The 17,838-nt window shown below is 41.0% G+C and overlaps 1 protein-coding gene across 2 annotated transcripts in view; it reads left to right on the forward strand.

The window, feature by feature from the left end:
- The window catches only part of FRMD3 (FERM domain containing 3), a 146,588-nt gene that overhangs the window by 91,468 nt on the left and 37,282 nt on the right, over positions 1-17,838 (forward strand). For both annotated transcript variants that reach the window (XM_033163792.1, XM_033163793.1), the window contains exons 4-6: positions 6,193-6,271; positions 11,970-12,067; positions 13,664-13,787. In XM_033163792.1, coding sequence (XP_033019683.1) covers positions 6,193-6,271; positions 11,970-12,067; positions 13,664-13,787 — 301 coding nt within the window. The remainder of the gene's footprint in view (positions 1-6,192; positions 6,272-11,969; positions 12,068-13,663; positions 13,788-17,838) is intronic.

Consider the following 17,838-nt stretch of genomic DNA (forward strand, 5'->3'; position numbering starts at 1 on the left):
ACAGTATTTTAGTGCCTTTGGTATGCCTTTTTGCCCACAACTCATGCCAGGTAACAGATTCATCCCCAAAGCTTTCAATTTTTTAAAATTCCTGAATGGAATTGACATGGGCTTTAAAGTTTTTTTTTCTACAGTGTGGTGCAGGTAAGATAGAAGTAGTTTCAGTAAACTGTGAGTTGGTTGGTTTTCATCATTTCATCACTGAAACAAGTTCTCAGTGAGGTAATAAGTGAATCCAGGTAGGGAATGTAGGTGGACTGGTAGAACTCTTGCGTGGATTGGCTGGGATATTTGGCATGGCTTTTTCTGTTGTTTGGTTTGTCCGAGTGCTTTAAGTTCTACATTCACTTCATCTGTCAGTGTCTCTATTATTGTACTAAAGGTCTCCTCTTTAGCTTCTCTTTTTTTAAAAAATATTTTTTTATTATTTTTATACTAAATTACTACAAAAAATAAAATATACATTCACATACATTCTTTCAGTTTTGGCTAACATAGCCATGACTTCCCTCAGACCTTCCACATGGCATTCAGAATTACATTTTAGTGTTATACTTCTTTAATCTACCATTGCTTACATTATCATTCATCTCTTTCTCACTCTAACTACCATACTTACAATAATATTTCTACACATTAACTACAAAGCTTCTTGAAGTCCTATTAGCGTATTCAACTGCAAATTGTTTTTCAAATACTTCGTAAACTTTAACCAGTCTTTGATGAATTTCTGGTCCCGCTGTTCCCGGATTCTTCCCGTCATTTTATCCAGTTCTGCATATTCCATCAATTTCACTGTCCAGTCTTCTTTTGTCGGTATTTCTTCTTGTTTCCACCTTTGTGCTAGCAAAATCCTAGCTGCAGTCACTGCGTATTGGAACAGCTTAATGTCCTGTTTTTCAATGTCCGTACCTATAATACCTAGTAAAAAGGCTTCAGGTTTCTTAACAAAGTTATATTTCAACATTTTTCTCAACTCATGATATATCATATCCCAATATGCCCTCACCTTCTTACACTCCCACCACATATGATAAAAGGTACCAACACTCTCCTTGCATTTCCAACACTTATTATCAGACTTATACATCTTTGCTAGTTCTCCTCTTTAGCTTCTCTGTGCTGTTCCATTGTTCCCAACAACTCTTGTGTATGCGCTTTCATTTCTATTACATCTAACTGAACAGATTACAGAGCTTGGGTGTCTGGTTCTAGCATTGAAGAATATTTGCTTATGGTCACAAGAGGAACAATTAAAATTGATGTCCATGACGTACACAATAAGTGGTACAAAAGTTGTCTTGGCGTCGCTTGATCCTGCTAATTGTTTGAGATGCAAGACAACACTTGGGTAACTTTATGCAAACACAGGGATACTTATGTATCATTGAGTCTACTGTGTTTCACATTTCATTGGTACGTTAGATTTTGGATGTCATCTTTAGGTGCTCTAATGGAAAAAAACCTTTATAATGGCTCTAATTGTGATAACTGTGTTACACACATGATTACACTATTCAGATAATTTACAGTTAGATTAAGTCTATGGGATGAGCAGAGGACAAAGGTTGCCTGAGGATTGAGTGTCCTGATTTGTGCTTGAATCTCGCCTTCTTTTCCTGCCATGATTGAACAACCATCATATCCTTGTCCAACTAGCTTATTGCGATCTACTTCAAAAATCAGAACAAGCAGATAATATTGTATTTGGTATGCCTACATCAGTTTGGCCTGAGATTGAAATGAGCCCAATGATTCATTATGTATTCCCACCATTTTCTTCTATAAATCTTACACCTCAAGATGGTTCTTCTATGCCAGAAATATTCTCTTTCATCTGCTAAAACTGAGAATCCCATGGAAACACTGGCTTTCCCAACAATGCCTTCCTGCAAAATTTCACCACACAGCTTCATTAACTCATTTCCTCATTCTTGCATATGTGTACTTGGCCTTAACTGTCCCAGGTTTTTTAAAAAAAACAAAACACCCCAAAACAAAACAAAAATCATCCATTGAATTAGCACAAAACTATAAAACCTCTATCATGTTACTTGTTGTACTGGTCTTACCATGAAAAACATGATCATGTCGTCCACAATCCCCAGCGGTTGATATGATAGAGTACAGCTTTAGTTTATTTTCCTCTGGCTTGTATGACTTACTAAATTTCTGTTCAATTGACAGCTTTTTCCAAAATGAAAATAGGCAAAAACAAATGAAAACCTGTAAACTAAAGAGCAAACTGAAACATAAATATTCTAAAATTCTAAAATGTTGGCACTATATATGCCTTCTTGGGAACATAGTATGCTAAATATTGTTGAATGTGTCTGAGATGCTACCATACAAAAAGATATGTGTGAGAGTATTTGTTCTAGTAAATATTATTATGCTTTTTAACTACAAGTTAATGTTTATAGTCAATTTAACATGCAGACAGTGGAAAAGAGCTTCAGAAATGTGAAAGGAAATCAACACCCCTCCCTTCCTTCTGTATAAGGAGTTTCCAAGGAAGTGATCCTTACTGTGAGAATAGAGATATTAAAAATATGCAAGAGTGACTCTGATGTCATGTGTTGAGTGTTAAAGGAACTGCCATGTTTGCAAAGTCCAGATAATGTTTATTGTAAGGGATACAGGGTCAGAGAGGGGATTGTTGTACCTAAGATGCTGATACCACTAATCTGTCCACTTCTTTCCTCTCAGTAGATTATAACAATTCACAAATATAGTGACTTGCCCTTTACAAGTGAACTATAATCGCCCTTGGCAGAAAGTGATTTTTCATTGACAGCTCGGAGCTGGTTCTTAAAACCAGATGAGTCTTTCCATACATTTTAATAGACTTAGACCTGGTTCAGGATCAATTAACATGGATATTCACACATTGAGGTATCCTTGGCCAATACCAAGGAAACCAGTGATCCAAAACATACTGTCGTATTTGTGTACCTAATGAACTGAGCTAGCAAAATGAATTAAAATTTACACAACAGTCTGAATATATTACATTGTTCTTTCTTTCTTCATTCACTTGCTTCCTTCATCTTATTTATCCATTTGCAGCTGACTTTCACACTCTGCTTCCCCCCTCCCCCCTTTGCATTGTTTTCCCTTAACCTTCCCCCATTGTCCATTTTACAATTTGTCAATTATTTGCTTCATAGCAGAAAGTCAGGTCCTCAAAAGATGAAACTGAGAACTTCATAAATAACATTGCTGGTTTCACAAGAGCTGCCTAACTAGTTTTTAAATTATGTGTAATGATGCCATATTGACCCACTCAATCATTGTTTGACTGTCAATGCATTTAAGACTTACAGTTTCTTCTTAGAAATGCTTAAACTTGAATGCATATGATGCATATCACAGTAAAACATAAAAATACAAAAGAAGAAAAGAAGAAGCTTTGCCCCTATGAGAACAGCCTGGATGTTGTGTTTTATTATGGTGAGGGATGGCTTGACAGATAATTTGTTGTTCAATCATTCAGTCGTGTCCGACTCTTCGTGACTCATTAATAGCACAATCCTATTATGAATGCTTATTCAGTCTCCACTGTGTTCAATGAGGGTTATATGGAATAAAGTAGACATAAAATTGCATTCCTCCTATATACGTTTTTTTCACAGAATGCAATGGGACTTTTGAGTATGCATGCTTAGGATTGCATTATAAGACTGTACCAGTTTCTGGGTACAAGAAGCCACAAGTTTCCAAGAGCAAGTAAATATAATAAAATCTCAAAGCAGTTTACAAAGAGAATAAAGAAATAAAATTATCAGTAAAAACACTCCAAAACAACTATTTAACACATTGTTTTTTAAAAATCAAGAATAAACCAAAAACAGAAAACACACATAAACAGTCTACATATCAGGGCTGGTTTGTCTAAACAAAGACGTTTTGTCAGGATCTTCCCAAGTGTTGCTCATGAGTAACGACAGAGCCTTCAGTAGCTAAGACAATTTATTGTGCATTACTATTTACAGTGTAGAGCTAGTTCAAAACATGACCGCTCAGTCACTTGCAGAATCCGGAAGTGCCCCTCTCCTGTTTGCCGCCCAACACCAGAGTCTCGGCACCCTAAAACGACGTCTGCGGTGCCCCCCCCCCCATGCTGTGCAGGCGCCGGAAGCGGCAGTTCTTCCTCAGATCCTCTCTGGCTGGCAGTGCTGGGTCTTTGCCCAGAGTCTCCAAGCCTTCGCAGCTCCCCCTCCCTTGGAGAGAGCTCAGGCGAGAGGCTAGAAGAGGAGGAGGAGTCCGTCAACAGAAGCGGCTGGGGTTCCCTGTAACGTAGAGAGCCCCCCTCTCGCGAAGAGCTGCTCTCCCACTCCTCCTCTCAAGCAGGACCTCCAACCAGCTCCTCCTCTCAAGTAGTCCTCCTGTCCCTCTCTTCCTCGAGAGGAGGACCTCTCTCCCCTTGCTCCTCCCAAGGAATACCCTTGCCCCGGCTCACCTCCCGAGTAGGGCCTCCCCTCTCCCTCTCCTCGCGAGGAGCTGGGCAATCCCTGACACGTTTTTAGCAGGCGCCGGGAAAGACCATAGTAATGGCATTGCCTGGTGTCAATATGCAGAGCATTCCGAAGTGTAGGTGCTGCCCCTGCCCCAAAGGATTGATTTCTTGCACATTTGGAACGGGTATTATGTGGTGCCCATAGCGGTGATGGTCCTGGTAGTTTATTCAGTGCCAGTTCATTCAGAGACTTGCTTCTGGACAAACATGCATGTTGCAAATTGCAGCAGGAGCTGCTGCTTGCCAGGTGGGGGAGGGGAGGCATTGGCGAGGACACGGCTGCAAGGGCGTAATGGCAGGGGTGTCGGTGAGTCTGCACGACCCCAACCTCATCACCGCCTTGCCCCACAGTGACACCAATGCTGAGAGGCTCTTGCTGTACTGTATCTCCACTCCACTGGGCGGAAGCCAATTAGTAATTTAATTGCCGCTTGAGAAAGTACCTTGTATTTCTCAGTCCATCGCAACCTACATTCTTCACCACCACTAAAGACAATTTCATAAATAATAATGCAAGCAGTCTTTTATTTCCCATGTCTTTTCTACCTGCATGTCTAGATTACACTACACATGAAGTACCATATTTTTCTGTGTATAAGACTAGGTTCCCCCCCCCCCCCACCTAAAAAATCATGTTAAAATTAGGGGGCGTCTTATACAAGAATACACCTTCCCCCCATTTTCTTAAATCTGAGTCCCCCCAAATAAGGGGCATCTTATACATGGGGACGTCTTATAGACAGAAAAATACAGTAAATCGGCAGAAGTGCCAGCTTGCAAGGGAAATTGGGGGGAGCCAATGATGTGTGCGTGATGTCACGCGTGATGTCAATGTCCTGACATCGCGCGGAGCTGGGGGTGGAGTTGAAGGCAGCAGCCCTGTGGCTTCAGTAGCCTCCTCCTCCTTCTGGCACTGCCACCGGTGGGAGGCTGCTTCGACTCTCCTTCCTCCTCTCCGCAGCAGCAGGAAGAGGAGAAGGAGCTGGCCACTGGAGCCATGCCATGCTTGGCTCCACAATTCACCTTTGCACATTTTGTACATGGTGGGGCAGCCAAAACCACAACAATATTGGTGTGTGTGTGTGCAAAAGGGCTTGGCCCCTAGGAGCTGGTGCCCCTGCTCTCATGATATAGTTGCAAAACTGGTGTGTGAATTTACAGGTGCTACAGGCTACTGGGCCAAGTAATTAACGGTAAATGCAATATCATCTGAAATCTCTGGCGTGGCAAGGCCTGTCTCAGTACTGAGCACCTAGCCTTCTGTCCTTCTCTGCGCAACAAAACAGAACTTTCTGCCTACTGAATGTCTCCTGACTACAGGGTCATGGGTTATAAAGCACATTGTCCATATACGGCTCATTGCACGGCCCCTGGTCCAGCCCAGATACAACCAATAATTAGGATTTTAAAAAATCTTTATGGTGGCATTCTTTTAATATTCTTTTATTATAAAACGACAGGGTACACCTCTCTAGTTTAGAGTGACTATATTGTGCTTATGCTCTGATCTTCCTTATCACACGTTAGATCTGCTTTTTGCTTGTTTCTCTTCTTAATTTGCGGCACTGCATCTCACAAGCTGTTCTGAGAAACCAATGGTAACATATCCTGCAGTGCAAGAGAGGCCATGTTTTATGCTGCTTTTCTCATGCTTTTTCTTTATAATTTTTCAGCTCATCCACCATATACCATGTGCTTTAGAGTGAAATTCTACCCACATGAACCACTGAAGATTAAAGAAGAGCTCACCAGGTATTTTTTTTAATCCCTGTCTGTTCATTTAGTCAATATTTTGGGAGCATGGCTAACTCTATCATCACCTTTGAGATGCTAACCTTCTACACTTATCTAACTAAAATTTTTCACACATATGCTGGAAATTTTAAAAACTGCTTCTGGGAGCTAAAATTGGGCCACCAGTGATTCGTAAGGGAGTAAAGGTGTTTATATGAGGCACTAGATGGTGAGGTACTGGTAGAAAATGGGATGCGAAGCTAGATTCCTGGGCTCCTTTTCTTCTCCTCTAGCCCAGTAGGCCTCTTGTGATATGCTGCTTTTGAAATTCCTGAAGGGTTAATCTGTGGCATACTTACTCAGATGTAAGTCCCACTATGTTCAATAGGCTTTAAAAAGGTAAAGGGGCCCCTGACCATCAGGTCCAGTTGTGTCCAACTCTGGGGTTCCGGCACTCGTCTCGAGCGTTTGTCCGCAGACAGCTTCCGGGTCATGTGGTCAGCATGACAAAGCCGCTTCTGGTGAACCAGAGCAGCGCACAGAAACGCCGTTTCCCTTCCCGCTGGAGCGGTCCCTATTTATCTACTTGCACTTTGACGTGCTTTCGAACTGCTAGGTGGGCAGGAGCTGGGACCGAGCAACAGGAGCTCACCCCGTGGCAGGGATTCGAACCGCCGAACTTCTGATCAGCAAGCCCTGGACTCTGTGGTTTAACCCACAGCGCCACCTGGGTCCCTTTCAATAGGCTTTACACCCACTGAAATGTTCATAGTTTCATCCTGTTGTGGCAAGGGCACCCACCTGTGCAATGGGACTTCCTCTCCTTTCCTTGTGTGCCCTGTGTGCTCCCCCCAACTCTCTGGGGCAGATGGGGGGGCTGCAGAGAGAGGAGAGGGCAAGGAAATCCCTTTGCACAGGTGGAAGCCCTTGCATCAGAGGGATGACACAGTTGCATACAACCCACAGTTCAGGGTATTCATCTGTTTCAAAACAGAGCTATGGGGTTGGACAGTTCCACTGTGCATACGAATAAAAGCTATAGGTTCTGCAGCAAGCCTGCCGCCAACCAGCAGGCCAACTTCTTGTTTTCAATTAATTTTACTTCACTTGTTGTTTTATTTTCTTGCAACATCTTTATTTGCCCCGTCTATGAACAACCCTGAAAGTGCTAACATCGCAAAAAAGTAAAAAAAAACAAAAACAAATAATAATTAAAGTGTGGCCACCAACAGAAACAAAACAAAACAAAAAGCCAAAATGAAAATGGCCATGATCAGAACTGATTTTGCCACCTTCTTCTTTTTTTTAACCAAGTTGTGCTTCTTAGGAACACTTGCTTTATAGCTGAAAGTATGGAGCTAAGTAAACACAACAGTAGATCTTTGTGTTCGAAAAGCCTTACCCAGACTGGGATCTTCTGGATGTTTTATGAAAGTTTTACAACTCCCATGAGCCGTAGCCAGGAGACTTGTGCTGCCTGGGTCTGCTGGGAATTGTATTCCAAAATATTTGGAGGACACCAAGCCGTGGGAAACTCTGGAAGAAGCACTTCCCTAGCTCTTTCCATCCCTAATTTCTCCCAGCTAAAAACAGGATGAGATCTGCTTGCACAAGTGGGGGGGTAGATGCAGGGGTGTAGCAAGGGGGGGCAGGGGGAGGGCAGCCCTGGGTTCCATAATGGAGGGGGTGACAAATTATCAAGGAACAAAAAAAAATTTGGATTTTTTTTTTTTTGAAAATGCCTGCTCCGAAGGTCTTATCTTACTATACTAGGGATTATATAGCTATATATGAAATTTCATGCATCTCGGTTAATATCTTGACCTTCCTCCACCAAAATAGCTGTTCACTTGGTTGTTTTCCTATGTCATGAAGGCTGAAATTTCAGTTCAGAGAACACTTACTGTTCCCAACCCTAACCCTGTGGAAAGCCATCTAATTAGACTTTAATTTGATTTTGAGATGTTTTTAGGAGGTAATTAAATTATTGTTTGATTTTATACCAGTGTTATGTATCTGGTGTTAGCCACCCTGAGCCCGACTTCGGCCGGGGAGGGTGGGATATAAATAAAAGTTTTTTTAAATTACTTGTTATTATTCCATTGTAAGAAAATATGAAATAACGTAAAACCATTTTTGCGGGGGGGGGGGGAATCAATGGGGGGGGTTGACAAGAAATTTTCCGCACTGGGTACCACCTGACCTTCCCATGCCCGGGTACCAATTTACCTTGCTACGCCCCTGGGTAGATACTTCCTGCATTCCAGAGGGCTGGGAGACACCCCCAGACACATTTGGCAGAGTGTGGGTAACTGGGGTGGGGTGGGGGGGGTGGAGAGAAGTCTCACTGTGCAAGTGGATTTCCATCATGTGAGTGGGCTGAGAACACCAAGTTTGCCCTCATTTTTCTGCTGTGCCTTCCATGGGCATAGCCAGGATTTTTGTTAGCGGGGACAGAACTGATGTGATTGGTCAGTTAGTTAAATGTTCCTATTGTTTTACTTGATCTAAGGGGGACAGCTGCCCCCCCCTGCCCCTCTTGGCTATGCCCATGGTGCCTTCATGTTGATGTATGTTTTTAGATGCTGCCCGCTGCAAACTGGCAATTGTTTATTTTGAGCACTTCAAATTATTCGTAAATGAAAACGTAATTTATTAAAAAATAAAAAATACAACACTACGTATTGGCAGGAGATATTATAAATTATTTTTGTCAAGGGCATATTTGAAACAACGTCGGTCTGTCTGGGAAAAGAAAACATTGACATCCCTAGGGAGAGGTTGTGTGAAAATGATGTTTGTTTATTTTGACAGCACACTGTGTGTAGCAATTTGCTCTGTTGGCTGACAGTGACAACTAAGTGTTTTCCTCCATAGGCTGTAAAGATATTTCACTGAGCAATGGGGGAAATAGTTAAACACCTGGGAGCAAAGTTATGGTAAAGTCACAAATTTAGCAAAAGCAAAATCACCTTAATTTTTATCTCTCTTTCTCTCTCCTTTTTTTTTTTTTTTTGCACTGTATGCAACATTGCTAGCGAAGCCTAAAGGGTGCAAAATCCTTTACAGAGCTAGTGTGTTCTGTCAGGTTTCGAGAATGTTATTTTGGAATTTGTTACTGAAGAATCCTTTGTTACCCAACTTTCTAGTTGTCCCTAAAGCGGTAATGATGAGACATTGGCAAAGTAAATTTTGGAACAGTCAAATAAGCAAGGGAAACCTTTTAACACAGGGGGCTGCTTTGCATACTGCATTTTTATTTGGGACTCAGAAATTAATACCAGCATACATGCCTAGTATTATCATTATTAATAAAAAACATTTCTAAACTGCTCTTCATCCGATGGTTGCTAGAAAAATGTGCAGCAAGCATAAAAATGAATCCAAAATACGGTTATAATAGCCATCAAAGCAATTACTTACTGAGGGGCAACAAATGATTTTAAAAGCTAACGGCAGGCTGAAGCAACAGTTACGATGAATGACCCACTTCAAATAGTAATCCATGCATTTTGCATGCTAATTGCACAAGGAAAGCAACTTTTAAAGGATTGGACTGCTGTTCCTGTCTATTTTGGAGGTAAAACCTGCAGTTTATGCAAATGGATTCAATTCATACAAGATGTTATACATATGTTGTTATTTTCCATTTATTATATGCATAATATGCATTTTTATGTTTCAAAATGAGCTGCTGCAGTACTACTACTACTACTACTACTGCTGCTATTAATAAAATGTGGATACTCATCACACTACTGTGTTTTGCAGTGCATGAAATGCTGAATGAATATACTTTTTGAATTGTGGGTGATTTCTGTTGCGAGGGAGTATGAGTACTGTATATTTGCCTTCGTTTGTAAGTGAAGATGAAGGACAAAGTGTGCTTCATAAAACAGATGTAGGGATACTTTAATTCAGCATTTTCCAACTTATGGTTCAAATTGTATACAAATATGTGCTATCATCTGGTAGGAATTTGGTTTTGGAAACCTACACATTGTTTGCTGTCAGGCAACACTAAATGATTATGTCACCACTACTGATCTCTTCCTAAAAACCTTTTTGCGCATTATCTCACACTTGATCCTTTCTTTCAACCTTTGAAAACATCAACTTATAGCGATGGGGGAATTCAGTGTATCTTGTTTATAGAACAGCGTAGCATGTACTGAGGTGAAAACAGTAAATTCCTCTCTGTGGAATTTGTATCAGTTCTCACCAGAATGCAAACAGTTCCCCAAATGTGCTCTTTAGCCAGAGCAAATTCCCAGGGTAGTACAAACTGATTTACACAACTAGGAAGTGTTATTAAAACTCCTCTTTTTTCATTTAGAGGCTAGTGTGGTACCTGAAAGTATAATCATACTGTGGACTTATTTAGCACATTGCCATGTGAAGTAAAAATTTTTGTATCTGTTCACTATAGTGGAACAAATTTTCTCTCTCAAGAACCACTAGCACTTATGTAATGTGAATATTTCAAAGGAGTTTAATGAAATGTGGCTGGCCAAAGCTTAAATTAGGAAGATGCCACAAAAAGGGCAATTAGGAACGAAGCACAATAATAACGAGTTCTGCAGTAACCTTCCTTATTGGACCCCACCCCCAAACAACTTTTTGAACAATTAAAAGATTCCTGGATTTCAGAGTAGAGCTGGGATCCAAATTACTAGAGGATTGGGTGTGGGTTTTTGTTGTTTTTTTGAGAATCCAAAAGTCCAAAACTTCCCCTTTATGTGTGTGGAAATAGTTACACAGATCTTCAGATCCTAGTCTAGGGATGTAGTTTTCTAATAACCTATGCAAAAAAATGTATGTGGCACACAGTTGCGAATATATTTTCTCCTGTGTGTTTTTAGTAACCCCAGGAGGCAGCAATCTTGAGCAGAAGACCACTAAGAAAAGGAGGCTGCTTAACCCTTGCCTTTCCAGTCACTTCCCTCAAAAAACAGTACCTTCCCCCAAGCTCCTTTTTCCAGTTGTGGAGAAAAAAACATACAGTACAGATGCCCCTACCTTTTCCCACAAGGGGAGAAGAGAGCAGCTGGTTGAATGATTCAGAGTTGGAAAATGGCCAGAGGGAAAAAAGGTCAACCAGCCCATTCCTTCCCTCTCCTAGTCCTTTATTTAAGATTCAGCCTCCCAAGATTCACCTGCTTTTGGTTAAGAAAAAAACGCCATGGAAAATGATATCTGAACATGAAGTGGGGTCCAGCCACATATGAAAATGTGTTTTCTCTCCTTGCAATGTTCTTAGCATTTTGATTAGAATTGCATGGCAAACATCCACTTGAATGCCTTAGTCTGATGGCTGGAACAGAAACACTGAGCACGGTTTGACTCAAGAGTAGACCCACTGAAGTTAATGAACCCAACCTAGTCATTTTATTCCAATTGGTCTACTTTGTGTAAAATACCACCCTGTGTAGATTTATACATAGGAAAAAATATGAATGCACTTGCTGTCATCCTGAGAGTCTTCTGTAGGAACCAAGAATATATTGGAATCTTTTAAAGGCACAACTGTGATATAAGGTGTATAAATTAAACATTGCAACTCAGCTTTGTTCATAAGCAGCATGCTTAATGTCATTCTTTCTTTTTCAACACATGGCCCGGTTAGTAGAAAGGAGAAAATATAGGGTCCCCTCCAACTCTACAATTCTATGATTCTATGTCTGTTATATATAGTATTTTTCCTTACACCATGCAGGTACCTTTTATACCTACAAATCAAAAGAGACATTTTCCATGGCCGCTTGCTGTGTTCGTTTTCTGACGCTGCTTTCCTGGGTGCATGCATTGTCCAAGGTAAGTGAAGACAACAGCATCTTCAGACCTTTTCTCAGCATCACGACCAGATATATATATTGCAATATCAAAAACCTTATGAAAGTTTTATAAACTAATTTGGTTTGGATCCAGATTTAGTTAGTCCCATTGAAATTGATGTGGTCTTAGTTAGCAATAGCAGCTGCTGCTGGGGGTGTATGTGGGAGCAGGGATGTGGGCAGCGCTGTGGTCTAAACCACTGAGCCTAGGACTTGCCGATCAGAAGGTCGGCGGTTCGAATCCCCACGACGGGGTGAGCTCCCATTGTTCTATACCAGCTCCTGCCGACCTAGCAGTTCAAAAGCATACCAGTGCAAGTAGATAAATGTAGTGGAAAGGTAAACGGCGTTTCCATGTGCTCTGGCTTCCATAACGGTGTCTCGTTGCACCAGAAGCGGTTTAGTCATGCTGGCCACATGACCCAGAAAGCTGTCTGTGGACAAACGCCAGATCCCTTGACTGGAAAGCAAGATGAGCACCGCAACCCCATAGTCGCCTTTGACCGGACTTAACCGTCCAGGGGTCCTTTACCTTTACCTTATGTGGGAGCAGTCTCCTCCTGGCAACGGCAGTGTTGCATTTGCCGGTGTGGGGTAACGCAGCAGTGCAGGTGGTGGAGCTCCAGGTTGGTGGGAGTGATGCCATCTCTGGCAACCACTTGCGATTTTACTCTGTCCCACCCTATCCCAGTACAGTGGTACCTCTGGTTACGAACTTAATTCGTTCTGGAGGTCCGTTCTTAACCTGAAACTGTTCTGTTCTTAACCTGAGGTACCTATTTAGCTAATGGTGCCTCCCGCTGCCACTGCCACGCGATTTCTGTTCTCATCCTGAGGTAAAGTTCTTAACCCGAGGTACTACTTCTGGGTTAGCGGAGTCTGTAACCCAAGGTGTTTGTAACCCGAGGTGCCACTGTACCGGGAAGCAGTGGCATCACCAGGAGGAACCACTGCAGCTCTGCCAGCTAGATATTATTCATTCATTTGATTGACTTTTCACGGAATTGATAGACTGTTTCATTGAAATAAAAGCTCAAAGCAGATTTCTGACAGAAGAAAACAATAAGGTTATTTAAAAGAAATTAAGAAACGATAAGCTTAAAACTAAATTAAAACTCATGCTGGCTAACTTGTCCCATTAATTTCGGTGGGACTTCTGCATGACAAGCTTAGTCTGGAGCCATCCAAATTATAAATAAATATTTAGCTGAAATAACAGGTTGTGTGTAGCTTTTTCTGTTTCTCTTTGGGGAGAGCATTGCAAAGGCACCACAACCAAAAAGGCCGTCCCTTCAGTAGACATCTGCTTAAGATTTGAAACTGCCAGAGAAAGGCTTTCTGAATGGCATTAACTTTGCACAGGAGAAAGAACCATTCAGATATCCGAGTCACAAACTATATAGGGATTTGAAGTTAAGCACCAGTGTCTCAATATTATGTGCGGAGGTCTATTCATATATTAATAACAAATAATTCACTGCCAGTTTATTTTTTGTGACTAGGGATTCAATTTAGCTAACTGCTCACATATTTGGTACTTCTTCCCTAATCTTTCTTTGCATTTTTATCTGTGCAGCTGAGTTCGGTGACTATGATCCTGATGAACACTTGGACAATTATGTCAGCGAGTTTAAGATTTTCCCCAAACAATCCCAAAAGCTGGAGAGAAAAATACTTGATATACATAAAAACGAATTCAGGTAATTTTGAAAGCTGATTAAAAGACATATTAAAAGAGGATTATTTAACTATAATTTGTTAGTGCTTTCTGCAGATTGTAACTTACACAGGTAGAAAATAAAAATCTGTATTTTAAAGGGGTCAGTAGATGACAATGCAGTAGAATTTTTTTTTACCTGGATGTAGCAAATACTGAGCTAGCATATATGAATGTCACTGCTACTGACAAGTGGTAATTTTGGTTTTGCGGGTGAATTTTAAAGAAAAGAAGATGGTTTCTGTTCAAAGGTTTAGAACATACTGTACTTTGATGTTCAGTTACTTTCTGGTTAAACATTTTACCATTTCCTGAAGAGCAGCAATGTTAGTTTGTGGTGCCTTGCAGTAAAGGCTAACTTGTTTATTACTGCAACATATTCACAGGCAAGAGTCTACCTCTTTGTGTTCCCCCCCCCTCAAAAAATAATAATTTTATTTTTCATTTTCAGCTTTTACAAATATTTTGACAAGAAAAACAAAATTTTTAGACATCTAAATTACCTTCCCCTCGACTTCCCTCTCCTCCTTTCTACGGTTACTTATTTCATATATTTTTATTACAGCATATCCAATTCAAATATATTAAGTAATTTCCCCAAATCTCCCCCTTAATTGTCTCTTACTGCACATGTTTATATATCAGCCCCGCTAATGTTTTAATTTGTTTACAATATGTCTTCAAATAGTCAATAAATTTTCCCCATTCTATTTTTAAAAAGTCTCTCCTCTCGGGAGTCTACTTTAATTATAGTTCTCTTTCTTGAAGAAAATCATACGAGGGGCTTTGTTACTACTTTCATTTTAATTGGCATTCTGTTGATTTTGTGGTAATTATCCTTTGAAGGATATTTTCTTATTACTGTTGGATGAGCACTTTTAATGCACATTACAGTTTTTAAACATTGTTGTTTAGTTTTTATTAGTTTGAATATCTATTCTTGTTGCTTTGAGACTGTTCCGATGTAAAGCAACTCATAAATGTAATGAATATTAATAGTTTATCATCATCACCATCATATATATGTAGAACATTTCTCTCCTTTGACATATTATTTGATAACAAAACAGAATAGAGAGGACAAACCAATTCTCTCTTGCTATAGAGATTTGTGGCATCTTATTGTTTTGGAGATACAGTAAACGTTGTTTTGGGAAAGCCTGCCCCCTTCAGGCATACTTTTCAACTGAAGAATTAAGATCATAATTTAAATTATCCTGCAGTAGATGTGAAAAGTGTCATGGAATGTTATTAGAAAACCATTGGCTTTGTTTATTTAACACTTGCAATTACCAGCAGATTCCAAGACGTAGAAGTAGTCGGAAGTTCATTTAGGGAGAGATAAACTGTGCTAGCAGAATGCTGTATCCGAAGGCAATGGGCCAGCACAAGACCATGCAGGGAACAGTATCTGCAGCAGGAGAAAGCGCCTGGCCTTTCCGTTGTTAATGTGTGCATTTTTGCAGGATGGGCTTTGCACAAAATGACAAGATTGGTCTCCGTGATATAGATACACTACTAGGGTTGCCACAGTTGATGAGCTTTTTTAAAGGGGGGGGGGAAACCAAGTACAGGTGAAACTCAAAAAAATTAGAATATCGTGGAAAAGTCCATTTATGTAAGCAATTGTTTTCATTAGCTACTGGAGTTCAATATACGAGATAGACTCATGACATGCAAAGCGAGATATGTCAAGCCTTTGCTTGTTATAATTGTGATGATTATGGCGTACAGCTGATGAGAACCCCAAAGCTGAAATTGTTAATTTGGGGTTCTCATCAGCTGTACGCCATAATCATCACAATTATAACAAATAAAGGCTTGACATATCTCGCTTTGCATGTCACGAGTCTATCTCATATATTAGTTTCACCTTTTGAGTTGAACTACTGAAAGAAATGAACCTTTCCACGATATTCTAATTTTTCGAGTTTCACTTTGTAGAGCTTTGTTTCAAAATCCCATGCATTTTGCCAAAATCCCCTCTAGACGATATTTCTGGAAGGAAATTCCAAATGTAGGGCAACCCTATACACTGCCTCCGTGGTTGCGCATCTTGCTTTGCATACAGAAGACCCCAGGTTTTCAATCCTGGGCCTCTCCAGGTAGGGCTTGGAAGTCACCAGCCTGAGCCACCACCAGTCAGTACAGACAAGTATTGAGTCAGACAGGCCAGTGGTAAGTTTCAATGTAAGGCAGCTTCCTATAGTCCTGTGTTCCTTTGTTGTTGTTCAGTCGTTCAGTCGTGTCCGACTCTTCGTGACCCCATGGACCAGAGCACGCCAGGCACGCCTATCCTTCACTGCCTCCCGCAGTTTGGCCAAACTCATGTTAGTAGCTTCGAGAACACTGTCCAACCATCTCATCCTCTGTCGTCCCCTTCTCCTTGTGCCCTCCATCTTTCCCAACATCAGGGTCTTTTCCAGGGAGTCTTCTCGTCGCATGAGGTGGCCAAAGTACTGGAGCCTCAGCTTCAGGATCTGTCCTTCCAGTGAGCACTCAGGGCCAATTTCCTTGAGAATGGATAGGTTTGATCTTCTTGCAGTCCATGGGACTCTCAAGAGTCTCCTCCAGCACCATAATTCAAAAGCATCAATTCTTCGGCGATCAGCCTTCTTGATGGTCTAGCTCTCACTTCCGTACATTACTACTGGGAAAACCATAGCTTTAACTATACGGACCTTTGTCGGCAAGGTGATGTCTTTGCTTTTTAAGATGCTGTCTAGGTTTGTCATTGCTTTTCTCCCAGGGAACATTAATAATAATAATAATAATAATAATAATAATAATAATAATTTATTATTTGTACCCCACCCATCTGGCTGGGCTTCCTCAGCCACTGTGGGCGGCTCCCAAATGAATGTTAAAACAATACAGCGTTAGGTATTAAAAACGTCCCTAAACAGGGCTGCCTTCAGATGTCTCTTAAAAATAGGATAGCTGCTTATTTCTTTGACATCTGATGGAAGTGTGTTCCACAGGGTGAGCGCCATTACCGAAAAGGCCCTCTGTCTGGTTCCCTGTAACCTCACCTCTCGCAATGAGGGAACCGCCAGAAGGCCCTCGGCGCTGGATCTCAGTGTCCGGGCTGAACGATGCACACAAATCTGTCAGCTTCTGTCAAGTGTAAATAGATTGCTTATGATCTCTTCAGGTACTACTTCAGGGGACACCTCCCCCCCAAAAAATAATAATAATGTGTGGGTAAAATTGAGCAGGTGGGGAAAAGTGAATTAAAAAAAGGAACTATAGAGCCAGACAAGTTGATACAATGAGTGTGTTTAACGTGTCTTTATTTTTTAAAGAAGTGCTGTCTGTCCGGGGTTGGGAATCAGGATCCGGATGGTGGTATGCAGGGAGGGAGGGGTAACGTTGTCCCTCTGTGTCATAGTCCTGTTGAAAATGCGCCCGTCCTCGAAGCTGACAATGGAATGGAAGCTGATTTTGGTCTCATTGCAAGACTGACTGATAGGCAGATGAAAGCAAGACGATCTGTGTAGGGCTTCAGACCTCTAGATAAGCATATATTTCAGGAAATAGTAAATGAAAAAGAAAACAAGCTGCACAAAACAGCAAGTCGAGTCACATCAGATTGCAGGTAGTCCAAAGTTAAATCCTGGGGCCTGTGATTGGTAGAAGGGGCATAGAAACATTTTTACTTAATGCAGGATGCTTGATTCTAGTTCGGCAGGGGATCCATTGGTGCTTAGAGTAACTGTCACATATTCTACACTTGAAAGCCTGAGTTAAATGTTCAATATTTGTAATATTGCCACATACTCATTACTGGCAGATAAAATATTGCTTCCATCCTCTATCCTATGAGTTTTGAAAGACTGTCATGGGGCCTTGCCAGCTCAAAACATTTTTCAGATGTTATTTCACTGCTGGTGATTTTTGTTTGTTCATATGGCACACTGTAGCATATTTAATTAGCATAAAGTGCCTCTGAGAGCATTTGCAAGATCTCACTCTTTTATTCCACATTAGTTAATACACATTAGTAAATACTACCACCCTATATGTCTCTCTGT

Source organism: Lacerta agilis, chromosome 11 (assembly GCF_009819535.1).
Source record: "Lacerta agilis isolate rLacAgi1 chromosome 11, rLacAgi1.pri, whole genome shotgun sequence".
Classification (NCBI taxonomy): domain Eukaryota; kingdom Metazoa; phylum Chordata; class Lepidosauria; order Squamata; family Lacertidae; genus Lacerta; species Lacerta agilis.